Raw genomic sequence first — 22753 nt, forward strand, 5'->3', positions numbered from 1 at the left:
CTATTCAAAATAAATCACAACCTCTATCTCCAGCAAACAAACTAGGAACCATAACTTTCAAGAAAGGAATCTAGATCCATTTACAAATATCTCAATGAATTAATCAAGACCTCGTGCTTTGGCAGAGAGTATCTGTTTGGAGGACCTTCCTTCCAAAGGCCATCTTCTGACCAGATAAAACATCCAGTTTATAGTGTCTGCAAAAAGTTATTAAGGTTTGTCCATGTTGCAGCACTGCAGATTTGGTCCACAGAGGCCCCTGCTTGCTCTTCCCAAGATGTGGCTACTGCTCTCGTGGAATGGGCTCTGATGTTGACTGGAGGAGACTTCCCTTCTGATGTCTAAGTCAGGCTGATCACTGACCTAACCCATCACGCCAATGTCGCTTTTGATGTCTTTTTCCCCTTATTTTTCCCCCATAACTGTATGAACAGATTGGGATCTATACGCCAGTCCTTTGTGGCTTCCAAGTACCGGAGGATTACTCTTCTGATATCTAGTGAATGACATGACAGCTCATGACTATTTTTATGGTCCTGGTATAAGGAACACAGTGTCTAACCCAAGAATAATGCAGTCATCCTCAGGTATGGCCTTTTTATGGAAAACACCTGTATTTCCTCATTCCATCGGGCTGTTATGGCATCCAGGAATGAAGTTTTAATACCTAAGATTTTATACCTGTATCCTCAAGCGGTTCATATGGTGATCTGCATAACCCATTTAAGACCGGGTTCAAATCCGAAGATGGGACGTAGGCTCTAACCGTGGGTCTTATTCTGCTGTGGCTTTAACAAATCGTTCGATCCATGGATGTCCTGCTAGTGGGTAGTCCACAAAAACACTCAGAGCCGAGATCTGCACTTTCAAAGTGCTGGGTCTTGGGCCTCTCTCAAACCCAGCTTAGAGGAATTCTAAGATTTTGGGAATATCATGTTTCGATAATACTATTGTCGCCTTGAGATATCGTGCACAAAATTTTCTCCATATTTTTGTATATATCACCGATGTTACCAGTTTCTTGCTTTTCTGTATTGCTGTTATGACAGGGTCAAAGAGACCTCTAGAGCTCAAGATCTGTCGCTCAGGATCCAGGCGGACAACTGTAGGAGTTTCACACTGAGATTGTGTATTGGCCCCTGAACCAGTAGATAGTGCTACTCTGGAAGGATGATGGGATCTTCTATGGCCATCTTTCTTAGTAAGGGAAACCAGCTCCTTCTGGGCCAAAATGGTATTATGATCACCTTGGCCTGATCCTCCTGTATCTTCAACACCACTGTGATTAGAAGAAATGGAGGAAAGGCATATGCGAGGTCCATGTTCCATTTTTGAGATAAGGCGTCTACTCCTGTCTGCCTGTCTCCCTGATTGAGGGAAAAAAAATTTCCTGCCTTTGAATTTTTTCTTGTAGCGAACAGGTCCACCTCGGGGACACCCCATCGGCGTATTATGTGATTGATTTCTTCCCAGTTCAGCTCCCATTCTGACTGCTGAACTGTTTTTTGGCTGAGAAAGTCTGCTACCACATTCTGAGACCCCTTCAGATGATAGCACTGCTTCCTCTGCCCAACGGAAGAACTTACGTGCTACCCCCTTGATGGTTGAGGAAGGCCACTGTTGTAATATTGTGTAATATTGTCTTACAGGATACTAATGTGTTTGTTCTTTAGACTTGTACCACATCGCTTTAGCGTTTCCCAGACCGCCTGAAGCTCTCGGAGGTTGGATGATCTGGGCGGATCTGATCTTTGCCAGGTACTCTGTATGAACTGATCCTGCACCTAGGCCCCCCAGCCACTGCCGCTTGCGTCTGTGGTGATCAATATAAACGGTAACAGTTTCCACATAATCCCTTTCTTCAGGTTGGTTATGGAAGTCCACAAGGCTAATAACTTTTTTGTTATTGCCGACAGTCTTAACTTCTTGTCTAGCCCATCTGTCCTTCTGTTCCAGGTTATCAGGACCTGATGTTGTAGTTGTATTGCGTGGAATTGACACCACAGGACCCCTGGAATAGAAGCAGTCATCAGTCTCAGAATCCTCATAGCCTGTCTGATGGACACCTGTGATCTCTATCTGAAGGCTATAACCTTGTTCCTGAGATCATTCTGCTTCCTTTCTGGCAGGAAAGCATCCGCTTTTCAGAGTCCAAGAGAACTCATAGGAAGACCTTCCATCTTCCTGGCACCAGATCTGATTTTTCCCAGTTTATGATCCACCCCAAGTTGTTTAACACTAAGATGGTTGACGTTAAACTGGCACTCAGTTGCTGGGGGGACTCTGCAATCAACAGGAAGTCGTCCAGATACTGGAAAATTAATATGCCTTGCTCCCTGAGGAAGGCCATAACTTATGCCACCAGCTTGGTGAAAATGCATGGCGCTAAGGAAAGATCAAATGAGAGGAATTTCAATTAGCAATGATGAATCTTCCCTTCCTTTACCAAAGCAAATGTTAGATACCAGCTGCCTGAGAGGATGAATAACCACGTGATAATACACTTCTTTGCGATCTAACGTGCACATTACCATATTTTCCATGATCAATGGATTCGTAGATATTATAGACTCCATCTTGATTTTTTTGTAGGGTACCCATCTGTTTAGGGACTTCAGATTCATTATGGTGCAATAATCTCTCCCGAGTGTCTTTATTGAAAACAGGCTCGAATAGTAACCGAGACCCCTTTCTGTTTCCGGCACTGGAACCACTGCTCCTGAAACCACCAACTTCTCTAGGTCTGCCAGCAGCCTTCTTGCGACCTGGGGAGACTGGATAGCTGTCAGATGGAATCTTCCCTGGGATATCTGCACAAATTGTATTTTATATCCCTCTGCTACTGTTTGCAGTATCCATGGATTCCGGGATACCTCTGTCCATGCCGGAAGAAAGTTTTGGAGTCTCCCCCCACCCTCACCCCTTTCTTGGCATCATTGCTTACACAAACTATTAGCTGAACCGAAAAAGGTATTGCTTTCTTTACCACCCTTCGGGTAGCTCCATCTACCGGTCTTCCCTTTATATTCCGGGTTTCTGATGGGAATGATGTTACAGAAAGGACGAATCTATTTTAGGTTTCTGTTCCAGAAATAATCTCTTTTAGGTTTCTGTTCCGGAAACCACTTTTTTTCATCCGATGCCCTTTCCAACATGCTGTCCAGTACCGGACCAAACAATCAAAGGCCAGAAAAGAAGATGAGCACAATATATTTTTAGAGTGACAATCCTCTAAGTTTTTAGCCAGATTTCTCACCTAGCCTCATTGAATAGTGCCCAATTCCTTGCGTCAAATCTAATGGACTCTGCTGAGGCATCCACCATGAACCCTGTTGCCATTTTTAGTATCGGCATGGGTTCCAAGATCTCACTGGATATCTTCTTCCTTAGATGAGCCTCCAATTCTTCTATCCATATATTCATGGATCTTGCCACAGAGGTAGATGCTATATTAGCCTTAATTATTGCTGTAGAGATCTCATGTTTTTTTTAGAAGACCTTTTGCCTTTCTGTCCATATGTTCTTTTAGGCATGATGAGTCTTCGAAGGGGATAGCAGTTTTCTTTACTACCCTCGCTATACACTGTGTGCAGAATTATTAGGCAAGTTGTATTTTAGAGGATTATTTTTATTATTGATCAACAACTATGTTGTCAATCAACCCAAAAGACTCAAATATCAAAGCTTAACCCCTTTCTGACATATGACGTACTATCCCGTCAAGGTGGGGTGGGCCCGTATGACCACCGACGGGATAGTACTATCGCAGCTGACATCCGGCACTATGTGCCAGGAGCGGTCACGGACAGCTCCTGGCACATTGACCCCCAAAACACCGCTATCAAACATGATCGCAGTGTTCCGGCGGTATAGGGAAGCTTCCTATACCGCCGGGGGGGCTCACTGCGTGCTTCCCTGAGACCCTGGGTCTCCTACCTCCTCCTGCCTGCAAGCCCAGGATCCAAAATGGCCGCGGCGCTACTTCCGGGTCCGGCAGGGAGGTGGCTTACCAGCACCTGCAGCTGATCTGACACAGTGCTGTGCAAAGTGTCAGATCAGCGATATGTCACTATAATGTGACGTCCCCCCTGGGGCAATGTTATAGTGTAAAAAAAAATATATTCAGATGTAAAAAGAAAAAAAAAAAATTCCTAAAGAAAAAATATATATATATTGTTCCCATAACAACATTTATTTATCTAAATCAAAATAAATAAAAGTACACATATTTAGTATCGCCGCGTCCGTAACGACCCGACCTATGAAACTGTCCCACTAGTTAACCCCTTCAGTGAACACCGTTAAAAAAAAAAAAAGAGGCAAAAAACAACGCTTTATTATCATACCGACAGACATAAAGTGGAATAACACGCGATCAAAAATACGGATATAAATAACCATGGTAACGCTGAAAACGACATCTTGTCCCGCAAAAAACGAGCTGCTATACAGCATCATCAGCGAAAAAATAAAAAAGTTATAGTCCTCAGAATAAAGCGATGCAAAAATAATTATTTTTTATATAAAATAGTTTTTATCATATAAAAGAGTCAAAACATAAAAAAAATGATATAAGTGAGGTATCGCTGTAATCGTACTAACCCAAAGAATAAAACTGCTTTATCAATTTAACGAAACGCGGAACGGTATAAACGCCCCCCCCAAAAGAAATTCACGAATTGCTGTTTTTTGTTCATTCTGCCTCAAATCGGAATAAAAAGCGATCAAAAAATGTCACATGCCCAAAAATGGTACCAATAAAAACGTCAACTCGTCCTGCAAAAAACAAGACCTCACATGACCCTGTGGACCAAAATATGGAAAAATTATAGCTCTCAAAATGTGGAGACGCAAAAACTATTTTTTGCAATAAAAAGCGTCTTTTAGCGTGTGACAGCTGCCAATCATAAAAATCCGCTAAAAAACCCGCTATAAAAGTAAATCAAACCCCCCTTCATCACTCCCTTAGTTAGGGAAAAATAATAAAATTAAAAAAAGGTATATATTTCCATTTTCCCATTGGGGCTAGGGTTGGGGCTAGGGTTGGGGCTAGGGTTGGGGCTAGGGTTGGGGCTAGGGTTGGGGCTAGGGTTGGGGCTAGGGTTGGGGCTAGGGTTGGGGCTAGGGTTGGGGCTAGGGTTGGGGCTAGGGTTGGGGCTGGGGCTGGGGTTGGGGCTGGGGTTGGGGCTGGGGTTGGGGCTGGGGTTGTGGCTGGGGCTGGGGTTGGGGCTGGGGTTGGGGCTGGGGTTGGGGCTGGGGCTGGGGTTGGGGCTAGGGTTGGGGCTAGGGTTGGGGCTAGGGTTGGGGCTAGGGTTGGGGCTAGGGTTGGGGCTGGGGTTGGGGCTGGGGTTGGGGCTGGGGTCGGGGCTGGGGTTGGGGCTGGGGTCGTGGCTGGGGCTGGGGTTGGGGCTGGGGTTGGGGCTGGGGTTGGGGCTGGGGTTGGGGCTGGGGCTGGGGTTGGGGCTGGGGCTAGGGTTAGGGATGGGGCTAGGGTTAGGGATGGGGCTAGGGTTAGGGATGGGGCTAGGGTTAGGGATGGGGCTAGGGTTAGGGATGGGGCTAGGGTTAGGGTTGGGGTTAGGGTTGAGGCTAAAGTTAGGGTTAGGATTAAATTTACGGTTGGGATTAGGGTTGGGGGGGCTTAGGGTTGGGATTAGTGTTAGGGGTGTGTTGGATTTAGGGGTGTGGTTGGGGTTAGGGGTGTGGTTGGGATTAGGGTTAGGGGTGTGCTTAGGGTTGGGATTAGTGTTAGAGGTGTGTTGGATTTAGGGGTGTGGTTGGGATTAGGGTTAGGGGCATGTTCAGGTTAGGGGTGTGGTTAGGGTTATGGTTAGAGTTGGGATTAGGGTTAGGGGTGTGTTTGGGTTAGGGTTTCAGTTAGAATTGGGGGTTTCCACTATTTAGGCACATCAAGGGCTCTCCAAACGCGACATGGCGTCCGATCTCAATTCCAGCCAATTCTGCGTTGAAAAAGTAAAACAGTGCTCCTTCCCTTCCGTGCGCCAAAACAAATTGGACAAGAACTTCTGGGGTCCAATTTCTCTTGTTACCCTTGGGGAAAAAAATTTGGGGGCTAAAAAACCCTTTTTGTGGGAAAAAAAATGATATTTTATTTTCACGGCTCTGCATTATAAACTGTAGTGAAACACTTGGCAGTTCAAAGTTCTCACAACACATCTAGATAAGTTCCTTGGGGGGTCTAGTTTCCAATATGGGGTCACTTGTGGGGGGTTTCTACGGTTTAGGTACATTAGGGGCTCTGCAGACCATTCCATCTAAGTCTGCATTCTAAACGGCGCTCCTTCCCTTCCGAGCCCTGCCATGCGCCCAAACAGTGGTTCCTCCCCACATATGGGTTATCAGCGTACTCAGGACAAATAGGACAACAACTTTTGGGGTCCAATTTCTCCTGTTACCCTTGGGAAAAAACAAAACTGGGGGCTAAAAAATAATTTTTGTGAAAAAATTTTTTTTATTATTTTCACGGCTCTGCGTTATAAACTGTAGTGAAACACTTGGGGGGTTAAAGCTCTCACAACACATCTAGATACGTTCCTTGGGGGTCTACTTTCCAAAATGGTGTCACTTGTGGGGGGGTTTCAATGTTTAGGCACATCAGCGGCTCTCCAAACGCGACATGGTGTCCCATCTGAATTCCAGTCAATTTTGCATTGAAAAGTCAAACGGCGCTCCTTCCCTTCCGAGCTCTGCTATGCGCCCAAACAGTGGTTTACCCCCACATATCGGGTACCAGCGTACTCAGGACAAATTGCACAACAACTTTTGGGGTCCAATTTCTTCTCTTGCCCTTCGAAAAATAAAACATTGTGGGCGAAATGATCATTTAAAAAAAAAAATATATGATTTTTTATTTTTACGGCTCTACATTATAAACTTCTGTGAAGCACTTGGTGGGTCAAAGTGCTCACCACACATCTAGATAAGTTCCTTAGGGGGGTCTACCTTCCAAAATGGTGTCACTTGTGGGGGGTTTCAATGTTTAGGCACATCAGGGGCTCTCCAAACGCAACATGGCGTCCCATCTCAATTCCAGTCAATTTTGCATTGAAAAGTCAAACGTGCTCCTTCCCTTCCGAGCTCTGCCATGCTCCCAAACAGTGGTTTACCCCCACATATGGGGTATCGGCGTACTCAGGACAAAAAAAAGTTAAATGTTCATTTTTATTTAAACATTCCAAAGATTCCTGTGAAACACCTGAAGGGTTAATAAACTTCTTGAATGTGGTTTTGAGCGGTGCAGTCTTGAGGGGTGCAGTTTTTAGAATGGTGTCACACTTGGGTATTTTCTACCATATAGACCCCTCAAAATGACTTCAAATGTTATGTGGTCCTTAAAAAAAAATGGTGTTGTAAAAACTACAAATTGCTGGTCAACTTTTAACCCTTATAACTCTCTAACAAAAAAAATGTTGGTTCCAAAATTGTGCTGATGTAAAGTAGACATGTGGGAAATGTTACTTATTACCGGTAAGTATTTTGTGTGACATATCTCTGTGATTTAATGGCATAAAAATTCAAAGTTGGAAAATTGCTACATTTTCAAAATTTTCACCAAATTTCCGTTTTTTTCACAAATAAAAGCAGGTAATATCAAAGAAATTTTACCACTATTATGAAGTACAATATGTCACGAGAAAACAATATCAGGATCTGTTGAAGCGTTCCAGAGTTATAACCTCATAAAGGGACAGTGGTCAGAATTGTAAAAATTGGCCCGGTCATTAAAGTGCAAAGCACCCTTGGGGGTAAAGGGGTTAATATTTTTTGGAAGTTGGAGTGGTTTTTTTTTTAGATTTGGCTATCTTAGGAGGATATCTGTTTGTGCAGGTAACTATTACTGTGCAGAATTATTGGGCAGCTTAATAAAAACAAAATATATTCCCATCTCACTTGTTTATTGTCACCAGGTAAACCAATATAACTGCACAAAATTTAGAAATAAACTTTTGTGACATGCAAAAATAGAACCCCAAAAAATTAGTGACCAATATAGCCACCTTTCTTTATGATGACACTCAACAGCCTTCCATCCATAGATTCTGTCAGTTGCTTGATCTGTTACGATCAACATTGCGTGCAGCAGCCACCACAACCTCCCAGACACTGTTCCGAGAGGTGTAGTGTTTTCCCTCCCTGTAGATCTCATGTCATGTCATTATTTTTTCTTCTTTGAGACCTTTACCGGCCAGCCACGCTGGTGAGTAGTTACAGGCATGTGATGGAGCATTTTCCTGCATGAAAATCATGATTCTCTTGAATGATACCGACTTCTTCCTGTATCACTGCTTGAAGAAGTTGTCTTCCAGAAACTGGCAGTAGGTCTGGGAGTTGAGCTTCACTCCATCCTTAACCCGAAAAGGTCCCACAAGTTCATCTTTGATGGTACCAGCCCATACCAGTACCCCATCTCCACCTTGCTGGTGTCTGAGTCGGAGTGGAGCTCTCTGCCCTTTACTGATCCTGCCTCTGGCCCATCAAGAGTCACTCTCATTTCATCAGTCTATTAAACCTTTTAAAAGTCAGTCTTAAGATATTTCTTGGCCCAGTCATGACCTTTTATCTTATGTTTCTTGTTCACAGGTGGTCGTTTTTCAGCCTTCCTTACCTTGGCCATGTCTTTGAGTATTGCATACCTTGTGCTTTTTTTTTAACTCCAGTAACGTTGCAGCTCTGAAATATGGCAAAATTGGTGGCAAATGGCATCTTGGCAGCTTCACGCTTGATTTTCCTCAATTCATGGGCAGTTATTTTGCGCTTTTTTTGCCCAACACGCTTCTTGTGACCCTGTTGGCTATTTGCCATGAAACACTTGATTGTTTGGTGATCACGCTTCAAAAGTTTAGCAATTTCAAGACTGCTGCATCCCTCTGCGAGACATCTCATAATTTTGGGACTTTTCAGAGCCCGTCAAATCTCTCTTCTAACCATTTTGCCAAAAGAAAAGGAAGTTGCGTAATAATTAAGCACACCTTATATAGGGTTTTGATTTTCATTAGACAAAACCCCTCCTCATTACAGAGATGCACATCACCTGATTTACTTAATGGTAGTTGGCATTTAAAGGGCCACTGTCACCCCCCCCCCCAGCCGTTATAAACTAAAAGAGCCACCTTGTGCAGCAGTAATGCTGCAGTCTAACAAGGTGGCTCTTTTAGTTTTTGATTCATTACCTCAAAAAAGCGTTTTAAAAATTGGCCACACATACCAGATATTATACCTGGAGGCGGTCCGAAGCGTCCTGTATGAAGCTCCCAACTGCCGTCACTCTTCTCTTCAGGGGCAATGGTCCCCGCCCCCTGAGCGCTGTTATCGTCTGAAATCCGGCGCCTGCGCTGTGCGTGCCTGCCTGGGGCCTGCGCAGTCTTCATTGTCAGTGCGGCCACACTGTTACTGAATCCCCGCCCCGCACTGTTATTCATTATGCACAGTGCGGGGCTGGGGTTCCTGGGCATGCGCACTGCGCTGTTTAGACGATCCCCAGCTCCCCCGCCTTCCCAGGAACCCCAGCCCCGCACTGTGCATAATGAATAACAGTGCGGGGCGGGGGATTCAGCAACAGTGTGGCCGCACTGACAATGAACACTGCGCAGGCCCCAGGCAGGCACGCACAGCGCAGGCGCCGGATTTCAGAAGATAACAGCGCTCAGGGGGCGGGTACCATCGCCCCTGAAGAGAAGAGTGACGGCAGTTGGGGGATTCATACAGGACGCTTCGGACCGCCTCCAGGTATAATATCTGGTATGTGTGGCCAATTTTTAAAACGCTTTTTTGAGGTAATAAATGAATCAAAAACTAAAAGAGCCACCTTGTTAGACTGCAGCATTACTGCTGCACAAGGTGGCTCTTTTAGTTTATAACGGCTGGGGGGGGGGGTGACAGTGGCCCTTTAAGCCGGAACAGCTTGGAGTAGGACAACATGTATAAAAATTATCATGTGATCAAAATACAACTTGCCTAATAATTCTGCACACAGTGTAGAGATATCTACTTTAGGGATTTCTTCCGACTCAAAAGGTAGATGTTATCTGAAACTTCTTACGATTGTCAATCTTTACCACGTCTTCCCACTCCTCCAGGATCATGGCTTTAGGCTATGTGCACACGTAGGAAAAGAGGTGCAGAATTTTCTGCACAAAATCCACATCTCCTGGCAGAATCCGCAGCTGCGGTTTTTATGCGGATTTTGTGCAGTTTTTATGCGGAATTGATGTGGATTTTGTGCGGATTTTCTGCGGTTTTTGCCACTGCGGATTTTTAACATGGAGGGGTGCAGAAACGCTGCAGATCCGCACAAAAGAAGTGACATGCACATCTTTGAAATCCACATCAATTCCGCACTGATTTTTCCGCACCATCTGCACAGCTATTTTCTTTATCCCATTGATTTACATTTTACTGTGCATCACAGTGCGGATCTGCAGCGTTTCTGCGCGGAAAAATCCGCTGCGGATCCGCAGCAAATCCGCATCGTGTGCACATAGTCTTAATATGTTTATTGACACTTTGTTCATATGGCTCCTTAAATCTCCGAACATTTCATCTAGTATTGAGGAGTGGGGCTGGTGGGTATCCTCCACCTTCATAGTATTTCTGCCGGTTAATAATAGTGTGTCAGTATGTTCCCAAGAGAAAAGGTACTTCTTTTCTTCTAGAGGGGATTACAACAAATTCTTCCCTTTCCTCTTGTTCAGGGTCAAAGTAGTTTGATAACTTCTCCACCTCTGAATTAGATTGCATTTCCCATCATGGTCTTTTTTGTCTGGGTGCCATCCGAGAGGATTGCAGGGTAACTATCTCCGTGATGGAATTCTGAACTTCCTCTCTTATTATTGGTCCTTATATCGGTCATAAAGGAGGGGTGTTCATCTTTAACCACCTTGGCCATACACTCAGGGCAGAACTGTTTCCCATATGTGTCCGGCAGTTTAGTATTACACATGGCACATTGTGGAGACACAGCATTGTACCTTAAAGGGACTCTGTCACCCCCTCCAGCCGTTATAAACTAAAAGAGCCACCTTGTGCAGCAGTAATGCTGCATTCTGACAAGGTGGCTCTTTTAGTTATTGGTGCAGTCAAAGCAGAAATAAAGCGTTTTATAATTTAGCAAAAATACCTGTCTTTAGCCCTGGAGGCAGGTCTTAACCCCCCTGCTGCACACGCCACACTGCCGTCACTCAAGGCTTCTTCGGCGCCGGGCGCCGCCCCCTCCGCGCTGTTTTCAAATCAAATCTGGCGCCTGCGCTGTTTTGTTCTGCCTGGGGCAGGTGCAGTGAGCGTTGCCCGTCTGACCTCAGATGCAGTCTCGCAGACTGCACCTGTGCGGCCACCCAGCTTGTCAATCCCAGCCCCGCAGTGTGTTATGCATTATGCACAGTGCGGGGCTGGGATTCATAAGCAGGGTGGCTGCACAGGCGCAGTCTGCAAGACTGCATCTGAGGTCAGACGGGCAGCGTTCACTGCGCCTGCCCCAGGCAGAACAAAACAGCGCAGGCGCCGGATTTGATTTGAAAATAGAACGGAGGGGGCGGCGCCCGGCGCCAAAGAAGCCTTGAGTGACGGTAGTGTGGCGTGTGCAGCAGGGGGGTTAAGACCTGCCTCCAGGGCTAAAGACAGGTGTTTTTGCGAAATTATATAACGCTTTATTTCTGCTTTGACTGCACCAATAACTAAAAGAGCCACCTTGTCAGAATGCAGCATTACTGCTGCACAAGGTGGCTCATTTAGTTTATAACGGCTGGAGGGGGTGACAGAGTTCCTTTAATTAACCAGACGCCTATATTAATCAAGCCAGGAATAATAGACTTACCCATATATTGGCTTTTGAATTTAAGTGTTTATTTCTGGTTGGTCAAGAAAACAGACTTTAGTTTGTGCAATCCTGGAATATTGACTTGTAAGTTGATGTAACATATTTTGCTCTTATCCTTGATGATTAGTGATGTGTACAGATATGCTAATTATACGTTGTCTAGCCCAGATAGTTTGTTGATTTTTAAAACAGAGGATGAAAATCTATGCAAATAGATTACATAGCCAAACAAAGCGACTTGATCATCACCATTCTTCCCCTTATCTGTGATGCTTGACTGAAGGACACTTGTTTAAACATAAAAAGAGGTGATATGCCTCTATGACAGACAGAGAGACAGAGAGAACCTGAGATTCTGCTAAGACATCCAAACATCCAGGGGACCCTACAGGACGGCTGCCAATACATCATGGCTCTATCATGAGGTATACGGATCTATCATTCTACAGGAAACAACATGGGACACCTCGGCCCCGTTTGGAAGAATACATATCTACTCCACTGGTCATCGCTGAACCATGGATACGTTTGGAGAAAGCCAGGATTGGGACCCGCCGGTTTCCTAGATCCATGTAGATGTTCGGAGAAGTCAGGTTGTGACCCTCCATTAAACTGGCCTTGTACTTCAATGGACTGTCACCTTCCTTAGCTTGTCGTTACCTCCTCTCTGTGTTCATGTCACAGGTGGGGTAGTCGACCCTGGGAGCTCTGAAGTAACAGCAGGCTGTGAGTCAGCTTAAGGGCGAGACTGTAATGTGCACAATCTGAGTCTTGTGCTATGTTTTTCTATGTGTTACCTGCCTGTTTTGTAGTTCAATAAAGCATTGGCACACTCGTTATGCCCACGCTAAAGGGAGAGCGGGTATTCGGTGGGACGATCCATGCATTTCCGGCTAGCGGACCTGGGTGCCCACCAACCGACAGTGTCTTCACACACATCTCTTCCCTTTCTTTTTAGGTGCGGATGGTGTCATGGACCTTTTAGGGCAGGGGTGGGGAACCTCAGGCAATCAGGCCATTTACGGCCCTCGATGACCTTTTATCAGGCCTCCTGGCAGATTCTCAGGGACCGCATTCTTGGGCAGGAAACTGTAGTTTGATCGGCAGCAGCTCATTAATTTCTTCTTGCTCTGTTAGCACACACACACAGTGTTCACTACTGAAAACTGAAGGGCATGCAATGAACGATTACTTCCTGACACCAGTGCCAGAGTCAGGCTGTACTTTGTGGGTGGAGTTTGTACGGCTCCCGAAGGATGGTATAAATATCCAAATGGCCCTTGGTAGAAAAAAAGATTCCCCAATAGTGATGAGAGAATATACTCGTTACTCGAGATTTCCCGAGCACGCTCGGGTGTCCTCCGAGTATTTTTTAGTGCTCGGAAATTTAGTTTTCCTCACCTCAGCTGAATGATTTACATCTCTTAGCCTGCTTGATTACATGTGGGGATTCCCTAGCAACCAGGCAACCCCCACATGTACTTATGCTGGCTAACAGATGTAAATCATTCAGCTGTGGTGATGAAAACTAAATCTCCGAGCACTAAAAAATACTCGGAGGACACCCAAGCGTGCTTGAGAAATCTCGAGTAACGAGTATATTTGCTCATCACTATACCCCACCTCTGTTTTAGGGGATTCCTTGTCCTATAAAAGGAACAAAGGATCGTACTATGAATTATACCATAGATGACAGTGTAACAGTGTGAGACCAAACTCCCAGAAAACTCACTTGTACCAGGATTTCAGCACGGGTATCAGATCGACTAGTGGTTTGAACTTCCATAACTGGCCGACTAGATACACTAGAAGCTCAGCTGCCCCCTGACCATACTTTAAATAGTATTGCCTCACCTGTCTTCCATCTGAATATGTCAAAAGGCAGTTCCCCTTTAAATTAGGATTCGGTGCCTTATTTTCAAATCTCCCGGAAGTGCGTTCCATGGTACTAGAGGCCTGCACGTCACCCCTCTGTAACCGGAAGTCCTCCTTGAATCTTCAGCGCTTATCGGAGCCACGGGCAGGGATGGGCAGCGTGAACCGAAAGCCCCCCTGGAGAGGAAGCGGCTCACTCCAGGAGCCACCGCTCAACTGGACAGGCTGAGGGACCCCTTGTTCGGCGGGGTGTCGGCCTCTGGACCTCCTACAGGAGGAAGGGGAGAGATGATGAGGACCCCATCCCGATCCTCCTGCGTCTGGCATCAGGAGCTCTAGCTCACTGGAAGATGTCGGGTGCATCTTTTCTGCGTCCATCCCTGATAGGGACAGGCAAGACACTGAGTTTTGATACTGGCTGGAGTATGAAATTGAGCTGCAACTAATGCTTATTCTTATTATACCATTCTGTACGTTTTGGCAGATTTTTGTAAAATCATGAGAAGTCCTTTTATAGATCAGTCACGAAAGTGCAGATGATGAGGACTGCATATACTTCTGGGCATATCATACACATTCCACATCTATGGACACCAAAATCATCTCAGCAGAATTGTTGATCAGTTATGAATTCAGTTTAAAGACATAAGACAATCTTGAATTGTATAAAACCCTTCTCCATAGAGCTTGCCCATGCAGGGGAATTATAATTCATAAGGTACAGCAATGAAAAGTGGTCACGGAAAACTAAACGGTCAGTATGTGTGAAGGCACAAACCTGAGCTGGTGGAGGACCGTCTCTCTCCAAGCAGCTGCTTCTTGTATTGCACTGGGAATTTAATGGGCTGTGATGTTGGGGAGTGGTGCGGACTGGACCAGGTGTTTCTTACCGCATGGTCACTAGACCCGGGTTCTGACCGGTCTGCAGCAGACACCGTTCTGACCTCATCTGAAACAACAGCATAACACGAGTATTAGTCAGTCCCCCACATGTTCATAATAAAGAAAAAGTCAGACTGCCCGCCAAAGTCACACGACACTGTGACAATGGATTTTATACCACTCTGCTGGAAAAAGAACCAGCGAGCTTTGGTGGGAGAACTCCACAGATTAGCAGGAAAATATATGTAGAAGGGTAGTTTTATTTTTGCCTGTTGCTGGTGTATTAAGTGAGCGAAGAATCTTATAAAAACCCTTTCATGAAGTGAATCCTTCTGCCACATGGATATGTGACTGATGCAGCCAACCGCTGCCACAGTGCCCAGAAGAGCAGCATGAAGGCAGTGCTGAGCGAGGAGTACTTGGGTGGGATCAGCGAGGTTTACTTTACATCATTCTTAGCCATTTAAACAAAAGCATGGCAGGGTAACCCCTATAAATTTCACAGCATCCAAAACAGAGGCATAACTTTAGCTTTTGTAGTTATTTATATTTTACATTTACAACAAATAATTTGCCATAGTTAAACATCCTATTTGTCAGTAAATAAAACTAGTGTCTCCTAAATCAAAGATGTGAGTGGAGAAAATGACCCCAACCTCAGTGCAGCACAGTGGCTTAGTAGTTAATACTGTTGGTTTGCCGTGCTGGGATCCTGGGTGCAAATCCCAAGGACAACATATGCAAGGAGTATCTACGGTATGTTCTCCCCACGTTTGGTGCGTTTCCACCAATACTCCAAAGACATACTGATAGGGAATTTAGATTGTGCACCCCAATGAGGACAGTGATGATAATGTATGTAAAATGCTGTGGAATATGATGGCTGTACATAGAAAAACATAATAAATAACCTCATGGAAAAGCTCATTCCACATGAGTCAAATTGGCAGAAGACCTTATGACTATCAGCCAGTCCATAACATTTTAATCTAAAGTTCCCATTTTTCTGACCCCACACTAAACCATTTTCTAAAAGTATATATTTCTTACAGAAACCTAGATCCAAGGGGTAACGTTTCCCCTGGCTTAGAGTGACATGTCAAGCCTAACATGCTAGGGTGAGGAGAGTGCCACCTATAGGAAGTAGCAATCCTAAAAGTCAGTATCGACTCTCTGACTAGCCTTGTCACATTTTGCTGTGACTTTTAGGATTGCTACTTTCTATAGGTGGCACTAGAGTTCTAGTCCTCTTCCTCTCTGAAGAGACACTTTGCACATTTCCTAGATGAGCATTACTCTCCATAAGGAGAAATGTTACCCCTTGGATCTCGGTCAGACACCTCTCACCCAACCCAGATCTCACACTTTGCACTGACGAGGGGCAGCACCCCGAAACACAGTCTGCAAATTGAGATTGTGGTTGGATTTATCCCAAGTCACGTGACAAGGCTTGTCAAAGTGCCAATATTGATTTTTAGGATTGCTACTTCCTATAGCTGGCGCTAGTGTCCTAGTCCTCTTCCTCTCTAAAGAGACAATTTGCTTACAGAAAACAAAAACGTTACCTTTGTTAAAACGGAAAAGATTCACAAATGAGCTGTAAGCAGACTTAAATGGTGGATCCTCTTGATCCGGAGTCAAAGGTTTAAAATGAGTAAGATGGGATGGACTGCTTGGAGACCTGGGCAGCTCCGGGGCAGATTCCAGTGTAGGAGAGGACTGAGCATCTGTGGCCATCTCATGAGACCTAAGCAGAAAAACAGAAGAAAATAAGAAGTATATCAGCTAGAGCTGTGGTAAACTCCACGTAAAAGGAGCAGTGTACCATCTCAGTCACTGGGTGGGACTTTGCTGTGTATAGACATCTTAAGGCAAGTTGTTTTAGCTTCTTAAAGGGGTTTCCACTACTAAAATAATAAAGCCTATAACGACCTGCGGTGCCGACACTCGCTCTCCCCAACGCTGCCATGCGGTGTTGAGATACGCAACATCGGGGCCAAATCTGCTCTGGCGTCACCGTCTCCGCCTTCAGACAAACTGAACATGAAGAGGAAGCCATAAATCAGCTGCAGCCCGGACTTACACTTCATGTTCAGTTTGTCCAAAAGGCAGAAATAGTGACGCCAGAGCTGATTGGATGCCAGGCATCACATGTCATTCCACCGCATCACAGCCCCGGGGAGAACGAGTGCCGACACCGCTGGAAGAGAGCCACCACGGAAGGGAGTATAGGCTTTATTATTCTATCAGGGCCACATCATTTACAGTAGTTTAACATGGGGTTGTCCTAGTTGTGGAAAACCTGTTTAATGGTTGCTTCCTGCTAGTCTGTATTACACATTACTGTGGCAGACCAGGGACAAAACAAAGAGCGTACAAGACATTGAGATTTACAGTTTTCTGTAACTCCCATTACTGAAACTGCCTACCAAAAAAAGATGGGCACTGCCGGGAGGGGATCAAATGGAGTCCAAACGTTTAGCTTTTAGAATAACCCCTACCCAACGTGTGCCGTTGTATGGAGCAGCATCATCCTGTAAGAGCAGAGACTGGAGTATGCTCAAAGTGCTGCTATTTAACCATTTTTATGCCGCTGTCAATTACTGACAGTGGCTTTTAAATGGTGTTATTGCTGCTGTGCACCTGTACCATCGGCGCTCACCCAAAGCAATCCTGTGGTGCCAATGGGCTGTCATGGCAGTTTGGGGACTGCTGAAGGCCCTCATGGCTGCCACCTTAGGCCTCCCATAAAGCCCAAGCAGTGGCTGGCCTTCTTATCAGGAGACAATCTGACTATATACTGCAATGTAGTGATAATATACTATACGGAACGAGTGATCAAATGATCACAGGTTATTATTATTATTATAGTGCCATTTATCCCATAACGCTTTACATGTGACAAGGGGTATACATAATAAAAAACAAGTACAATAATCTTAATCAATACAAGTCACGACTGGTACAAGAGAGAGGACCCTGCCCGCGAGGGCTCACAATCTACAAGGGATAGGTGAGAATACAGTAGGCGAGGGTAGAGCTGGTCGTGCAGCGGTTTGGTCTATCGGTGCTTACGGCAGGTTGTAGGCTTGTCGTAAGAGGTAGGCTTTCAGGTTCTTTTTGAAGGTTTCCACGGTAGGCAAGAGTATGATATGTTGGAGCAGAGAGTTCCAGAGTATGGGGGATGTATGGGAGAAATCTTGTATGCGATTGTGGGAAGAGAAGAAAAGAGGGGAGTAGAGAAGGAGATCTTGTGAGGATCCGAGGTTGCGTGCAGGCAAGTACTGGGAGACGAGGTCACAGATGTATGGAGGAGACATGTTGTGGATGGCTTTGTATGCCATGGTTAGGGTTTTGAACTGGAGTCTTTGGGTAATGGGGAGCCAGTGCAGGGATTGACAGTGGGGAGAGGCTGGGGAATAGTGGGGGGACAGGTGGATTAGTCGGTCAGCAGAGTTGATAATAGATTGGAGGGGTGCGAGAGTGTAAGAGGGGAGGCCACAGAGCAGGAGGTTGCAGTAGTCAAGGCGGGAGATGATGAGGGCATGGACTAGGGTTTTTGCAGATTCTTGGTTGAGGAATGTACGGATCCGTGAAATATTTTTGAGTTGAAGTCGGCAGGAAGTGGAAAGGGCTTGGATATGTGGTTTGAAGGAGAGATCAGTGTCAAGGATTACCCCATGGCAGCGAGCTTGTGGGACTGGGGAGAGTGGGCAGCCATTTACTTTAATAGATAGGTCTGTTGGGGGAGTCAAGTGAGATGGGGAAAAGATAATGAATTCTGTTTTGTCCATATTAAGTTTTAGTAATCTAGTGGAGAAGAAGGATGAAATAGCAGACAGACATTGTGGGATTCTGTTGAAAGTTCCTTTATAGAAAAAAAATGAATAAAGGCTTTAGAAATATCATGCATAAATTTTAATGACCTAAGTTCCCCTGCTAAAGAAATAAAAATAAAAGTAAGCATATATAGTACCTCCATGCCAGCGATTGTTTGACCAAGTTTTAACTAATGCAGTGAAAAATAAAAAATTACATTGAATTACAAAAGTTGAGATTTTTCAGTCACAGTGCCTACAAAAAAAAAAATCTAAACACACATATATATATATATATATATATATATATATATACACATACATACATACACACACATACATATACACATACATATATATGCACACATACATACATAACGCTGGGAGCGTCACTCTGTCCCACCACTTTATAGACTGCAGAGTCACAGAGTGACGCAGCCCAGAGGAGATCGCGGTATGTGTAAGCACTGAACGCATACCGCGATCTCTGACGGAGAAGCAGGGACGTGCCAGGAGGGTGAGTATGCTATATTCACCTGTCCCCCGTTCCACCGCTGCGCGCCGCTGTCTCCCGCGTTCTTTGCCTGTGACGTTCAGGTCAGAGAGCGTGATGACACGATTACTGCGCGCCGGCGCCGCCCTGTGACTGAACAGTCACAGCCAGAGCACCCAGAAGAAGGAGCGGCGCACTGCGGTGGAACGGGGGACGGGTGAACATAGCAAGTGCCGGGGGCCTGAACCGGCAGTGATACCGGCACCTGAAACCCCTAGGCGTGCTGGTTCCTCCGGCACTTGCTTTATTTTTATTTTATATTGCAGCAGCATACGGGGCATATAATCCTATGGAGAATCTTATGGGGGCCATCAACCTTAATGGAGCAGCATACGGGGCATATACTATGGAGTATCTTATGGGGGCCATCAACTTTTATGGAGCAGCGTACAGGGCATATGGATGGGAGCAGCACATTACAGAAAGGGGGTGCAAGATGGGAGCACATGACAGAACGGGGGCGCAGGATGGGAGCAGCACATGACAGAATGGGGGCGCAGGATGGGAGCAGCACATGACAGAATGGGGGTGCAGGATGGGAGCAGCACATGGCAGAACGGAGGCGCAGGATAGGAGCAGCACATGACAGGATGGGGGCGCAGGATGGGAGCAGCACATGACAGCATGGGGGCGCAGGATGGGAGCAGCACATGACAGCATGGGGGCGCAGGATGGGAGCAGCACATGACAGCATGGGAGTGATGATGGGAGCACCACGTAACAGAATGGGGGGCGCAGGATGGGAGCAGCACATGACAGGATGGGGCACAAGATGGTAGCAGCATGTGACAAGATTAGGGCACAGGATGGAAGCACCACATACCAGGATGGAGACCATATACCAACATAAGTGCACGCCACCCGGGCGTAGAACGGGTTAAAAAAAAAAAAAAAAATATATATATATATATATATATATATATACACACACACAGTACAGACCAAAAGTTTGGACACACCTTCTCATTTAAAGTGAAGTGGCTACTTAGAAGAACCTAGAATATAAGACATATTTTCAGTTGTTTCACACTTTTTTGTTAAGTATATAATTCCACATGTGTTAATTCATAGTTTTGATGCCTTCGGTGTGAATGTACAATTTTCATAGTCATGAAAATACAGAAAAATCTTTAAATGAGAAGGTGTGTCCAAACATTTGGTCTGTACTGTATAAAAATTTGAACCACAAAAAAAATAATTTTTTAGTATAGCAGAGTCTGTTGAAGTGCAATCAAAATGTAAATTTAATAAAAATAATATAACAAACTGCAAAAAAAAAAGTATTTTTAATTTTTAAGTCACAGCACCTCAAACAACAAAAACAAGCTTTCATACAGTTAAGTCGATTCGAAAATGATAAAATGTTATAATACTCCAAAAATGGTGACAGACCAAAACAAAAAAAAAAAAAAAAATGTACTCAAGTATGATATCCCCACAATAATACTGACCTACAAAATCATATTGCCTAGTCAGTTTATTGAAAAAGGAATACCATAGAAACAAAACCCACAAAACAATGGCTGAATTACATTTTTTCACTATTTCCCCACATTCATTTTTTTTTTCTGTTTTCCAGTACTCGGTTTTCTAGAGCTCTATGCCTAATACAGGTAGGCATACAACAAAATAAACAGCTATGACTCTTAGAAGGGGTGGAAGAAATATGATAAGGTCTATATTAAAAATGAGCTCTATTTGTGAAAACGGAACCAGTACCCACCATAGACCACGAGGCTTTTCACACATCAGCATAAGGTTGTGGACAAAGTGGTCCACACAAGATCAGAAACCTGGCTAAATAATTAAATATTGGACAGCACTTGAATGCCATACCTAGAGAAACTTTCATTTTTAATACGAAAAAAAAAACCTAAAAACTTTGTCCAAACGCTGATTGTAAAAGCTTACACGCCAACCGAACTGATAAATCTTGCACCTTGTTTTTGTGTATCAGACAAGTTAATGAGCATTAAGGCTGGTTTCACACTTGCGTTTTTGTCTGCAGCGTTTTTTCCCCCTATATTTAACATTGAAAACGCATGCGTTTTTTTGCACATGCGTTTGGTCGCGTTTTCAAACGCATGCGTTTTTTGTCTGCATGCGTTCATTTTCAAAAATGCTACCTGCAGTATTTTCTTGAGCGTTTTTTTGCCGCGAAAAAAACGCATGCGTTTTTTCGCGGCAAAAAAATGCATTGCTGTCTATGTAAACGCATGCGTTTTTAAGCACATGCGTTTGTTTGCGCTAAAAACGCATGCGTTTTTATAGAAAAAAACCAGAAAACACACTGAAAAGCCACCCACCACCATCAAGGTGATAAAGGGATCCAAACCCTAACCCTAATCTACCCCTAACCGTTTAATGAACATTTTCTGACAGTCATATTGCCACGTATTTAAGTGCCACGTGCCACGTATTAAAGTGCCACGTGCCACGTATTAAAGTGCCACGTGTTTAAGTGCCACGTATTTAAGTACCACATATTTAAGTGCCACGTGCCACGTATTTTAGTGCCACGTGCCACGTATTTAAGTGCCACGTGCCACGTATTTAAGTGCCACGTATTTAAGTACCACGTATTTCAGTTGCACGTATTTCAGTGCCACGTATTTCAGTCACGTTTAGGGTTAGGGGTAGGGTTAGGGTTAGGGTTTTCTTGTTTTTTCTTGTGTTTTCTTGTGTTTTTCTATAAAAACGCATGCGTCTAAAAAACGCATGCGTTTTACCGCGTTTACATGCGTTTTTCACACATGCGTTTTTTTTAAAAAACGCATGCAGATAAAAACGCAAGTGTGAAACCAGCCTAAGGCTACGTTCACATTTGCGGTCAGCGCCGCAGCGTCGGGCGCCGCAGCGGCGCCGCATGCGTCATGCGCCCCTATATTTAACATGGGGGCGCATGGACATGCGTTGTGCTGCGTTTTGCGCCGCATGGCCGCAAGCGTTGGACGCAAGAAACGCATCAAGTTGCATTTTTTTTGCGTCCAACTTTCGGCCAAAAACGACGCATGCGGCGCAAAACGCAGCGTTTTAGCGTGCGTTTTGCCGCGTTTATGTTTGCGTTGTGCGCTGCGGCGCCGACGCTGCGGCGCACACCGCAAATGTGAACGTAGCCTAACACACAGGTTTTGAAGAAACTCAGCAAGGAGATTGTTCCAAAAATCTTGGCAAACTAACCACAGATCTTTATTCTCCCCTCACTGCGCCTCTGCCTCTCTCCTATGCCAATCTCTTCACTAGCTTCTAATTCTCCACAAACCAGTTTAAAAGACTAATAATGACTTACAAGGCATTCATCATCTGTCTCCCGCATCTCTGAGCTAATATCCTGATCTCTCCCCGCACACAATCTCTGGTCCTCACAAAACGTCTTTCTCTCCTCTTCTGTAGTACATCCTCACCCAATCTCCCATCTACTGGAAAACAGAGCCTCAGCATGGCCCGATTGTCAACCACATTTAGAAGCTGCAGATAACCTGAAAACTCATCTCTTCAGGAAAGCCAACAGCCTTCAATAATCCCGCTGCTACCCTCGACTCACCGTTTCCTTTCCCATTACCTTGTAGGTTGTAAACCCGTGAGGGCAGAGTCTTCTACCCCTTTGTACCAGTCTGAGGCCGGCGTCACACTTGCGAGTTTTACGGACGTATGAGTGTAGAAAATACACCGGTAAAATACGCATAACACGGTCCAATGATTCTCTATGGCCCAGCTCCTATCAGCCGTATTTTACAAATCCGTATTAGGCTACGTTCACATTTGCGGTCAGCGCCGCAGCGTCGGGCGCCG

General features: G+C 45.0%; 1 protein-coding gene across 3 annotated transcripts in view; it reads right to left on the reverse strand.

The window, feature by feature from the left end:
- The window catches only part of PIKFYVE (phosphoinositide kinase, FYVE-type zinc finger containing), a 450712-nt gene that overhangs the window by 384402 nt on the left and 43557 nt on the right, over positions 1–22753 (reverse strand). For 2 of the 3 annotated variants that reach the window (XM_077275690.1, XM_077275691.1), the window contains exons 2-3: positions 16156–16337; positions 14487–14657 (exon numbers count right to left, since the gene is read on the reverse strand). In XM_077275690.1, coding sequence (XP_077131805.1) covers positions 14487–14657; positions 16156–16327 — 343 coding nt within the window. In that variant the 5' untranslated portion in view covers positions 16328–16337. Of the gene's footprint in view, positions 1–13687; positions 13711–14486; positions 14658–16155; positions 16338–22753 lie in introns of those variants that run through there. The other variant, XM_077275692.1, reaches the window with a different exon arrangement.

Source organism: Ranitomeya variabilis, chromosome 7, assembly GCF_051348905.1.
Source record: "Ranitomeya variabilis isolate aRanVar5 chromosome 7, aRanVar5.hap1, whole genome shotgun sequence".
NCBI lineage: Eukaryota > Metazoa > Chordata > Amphibia > Anura > Dendrobatidae > Ranitomeya > Ranitomeya variabilis.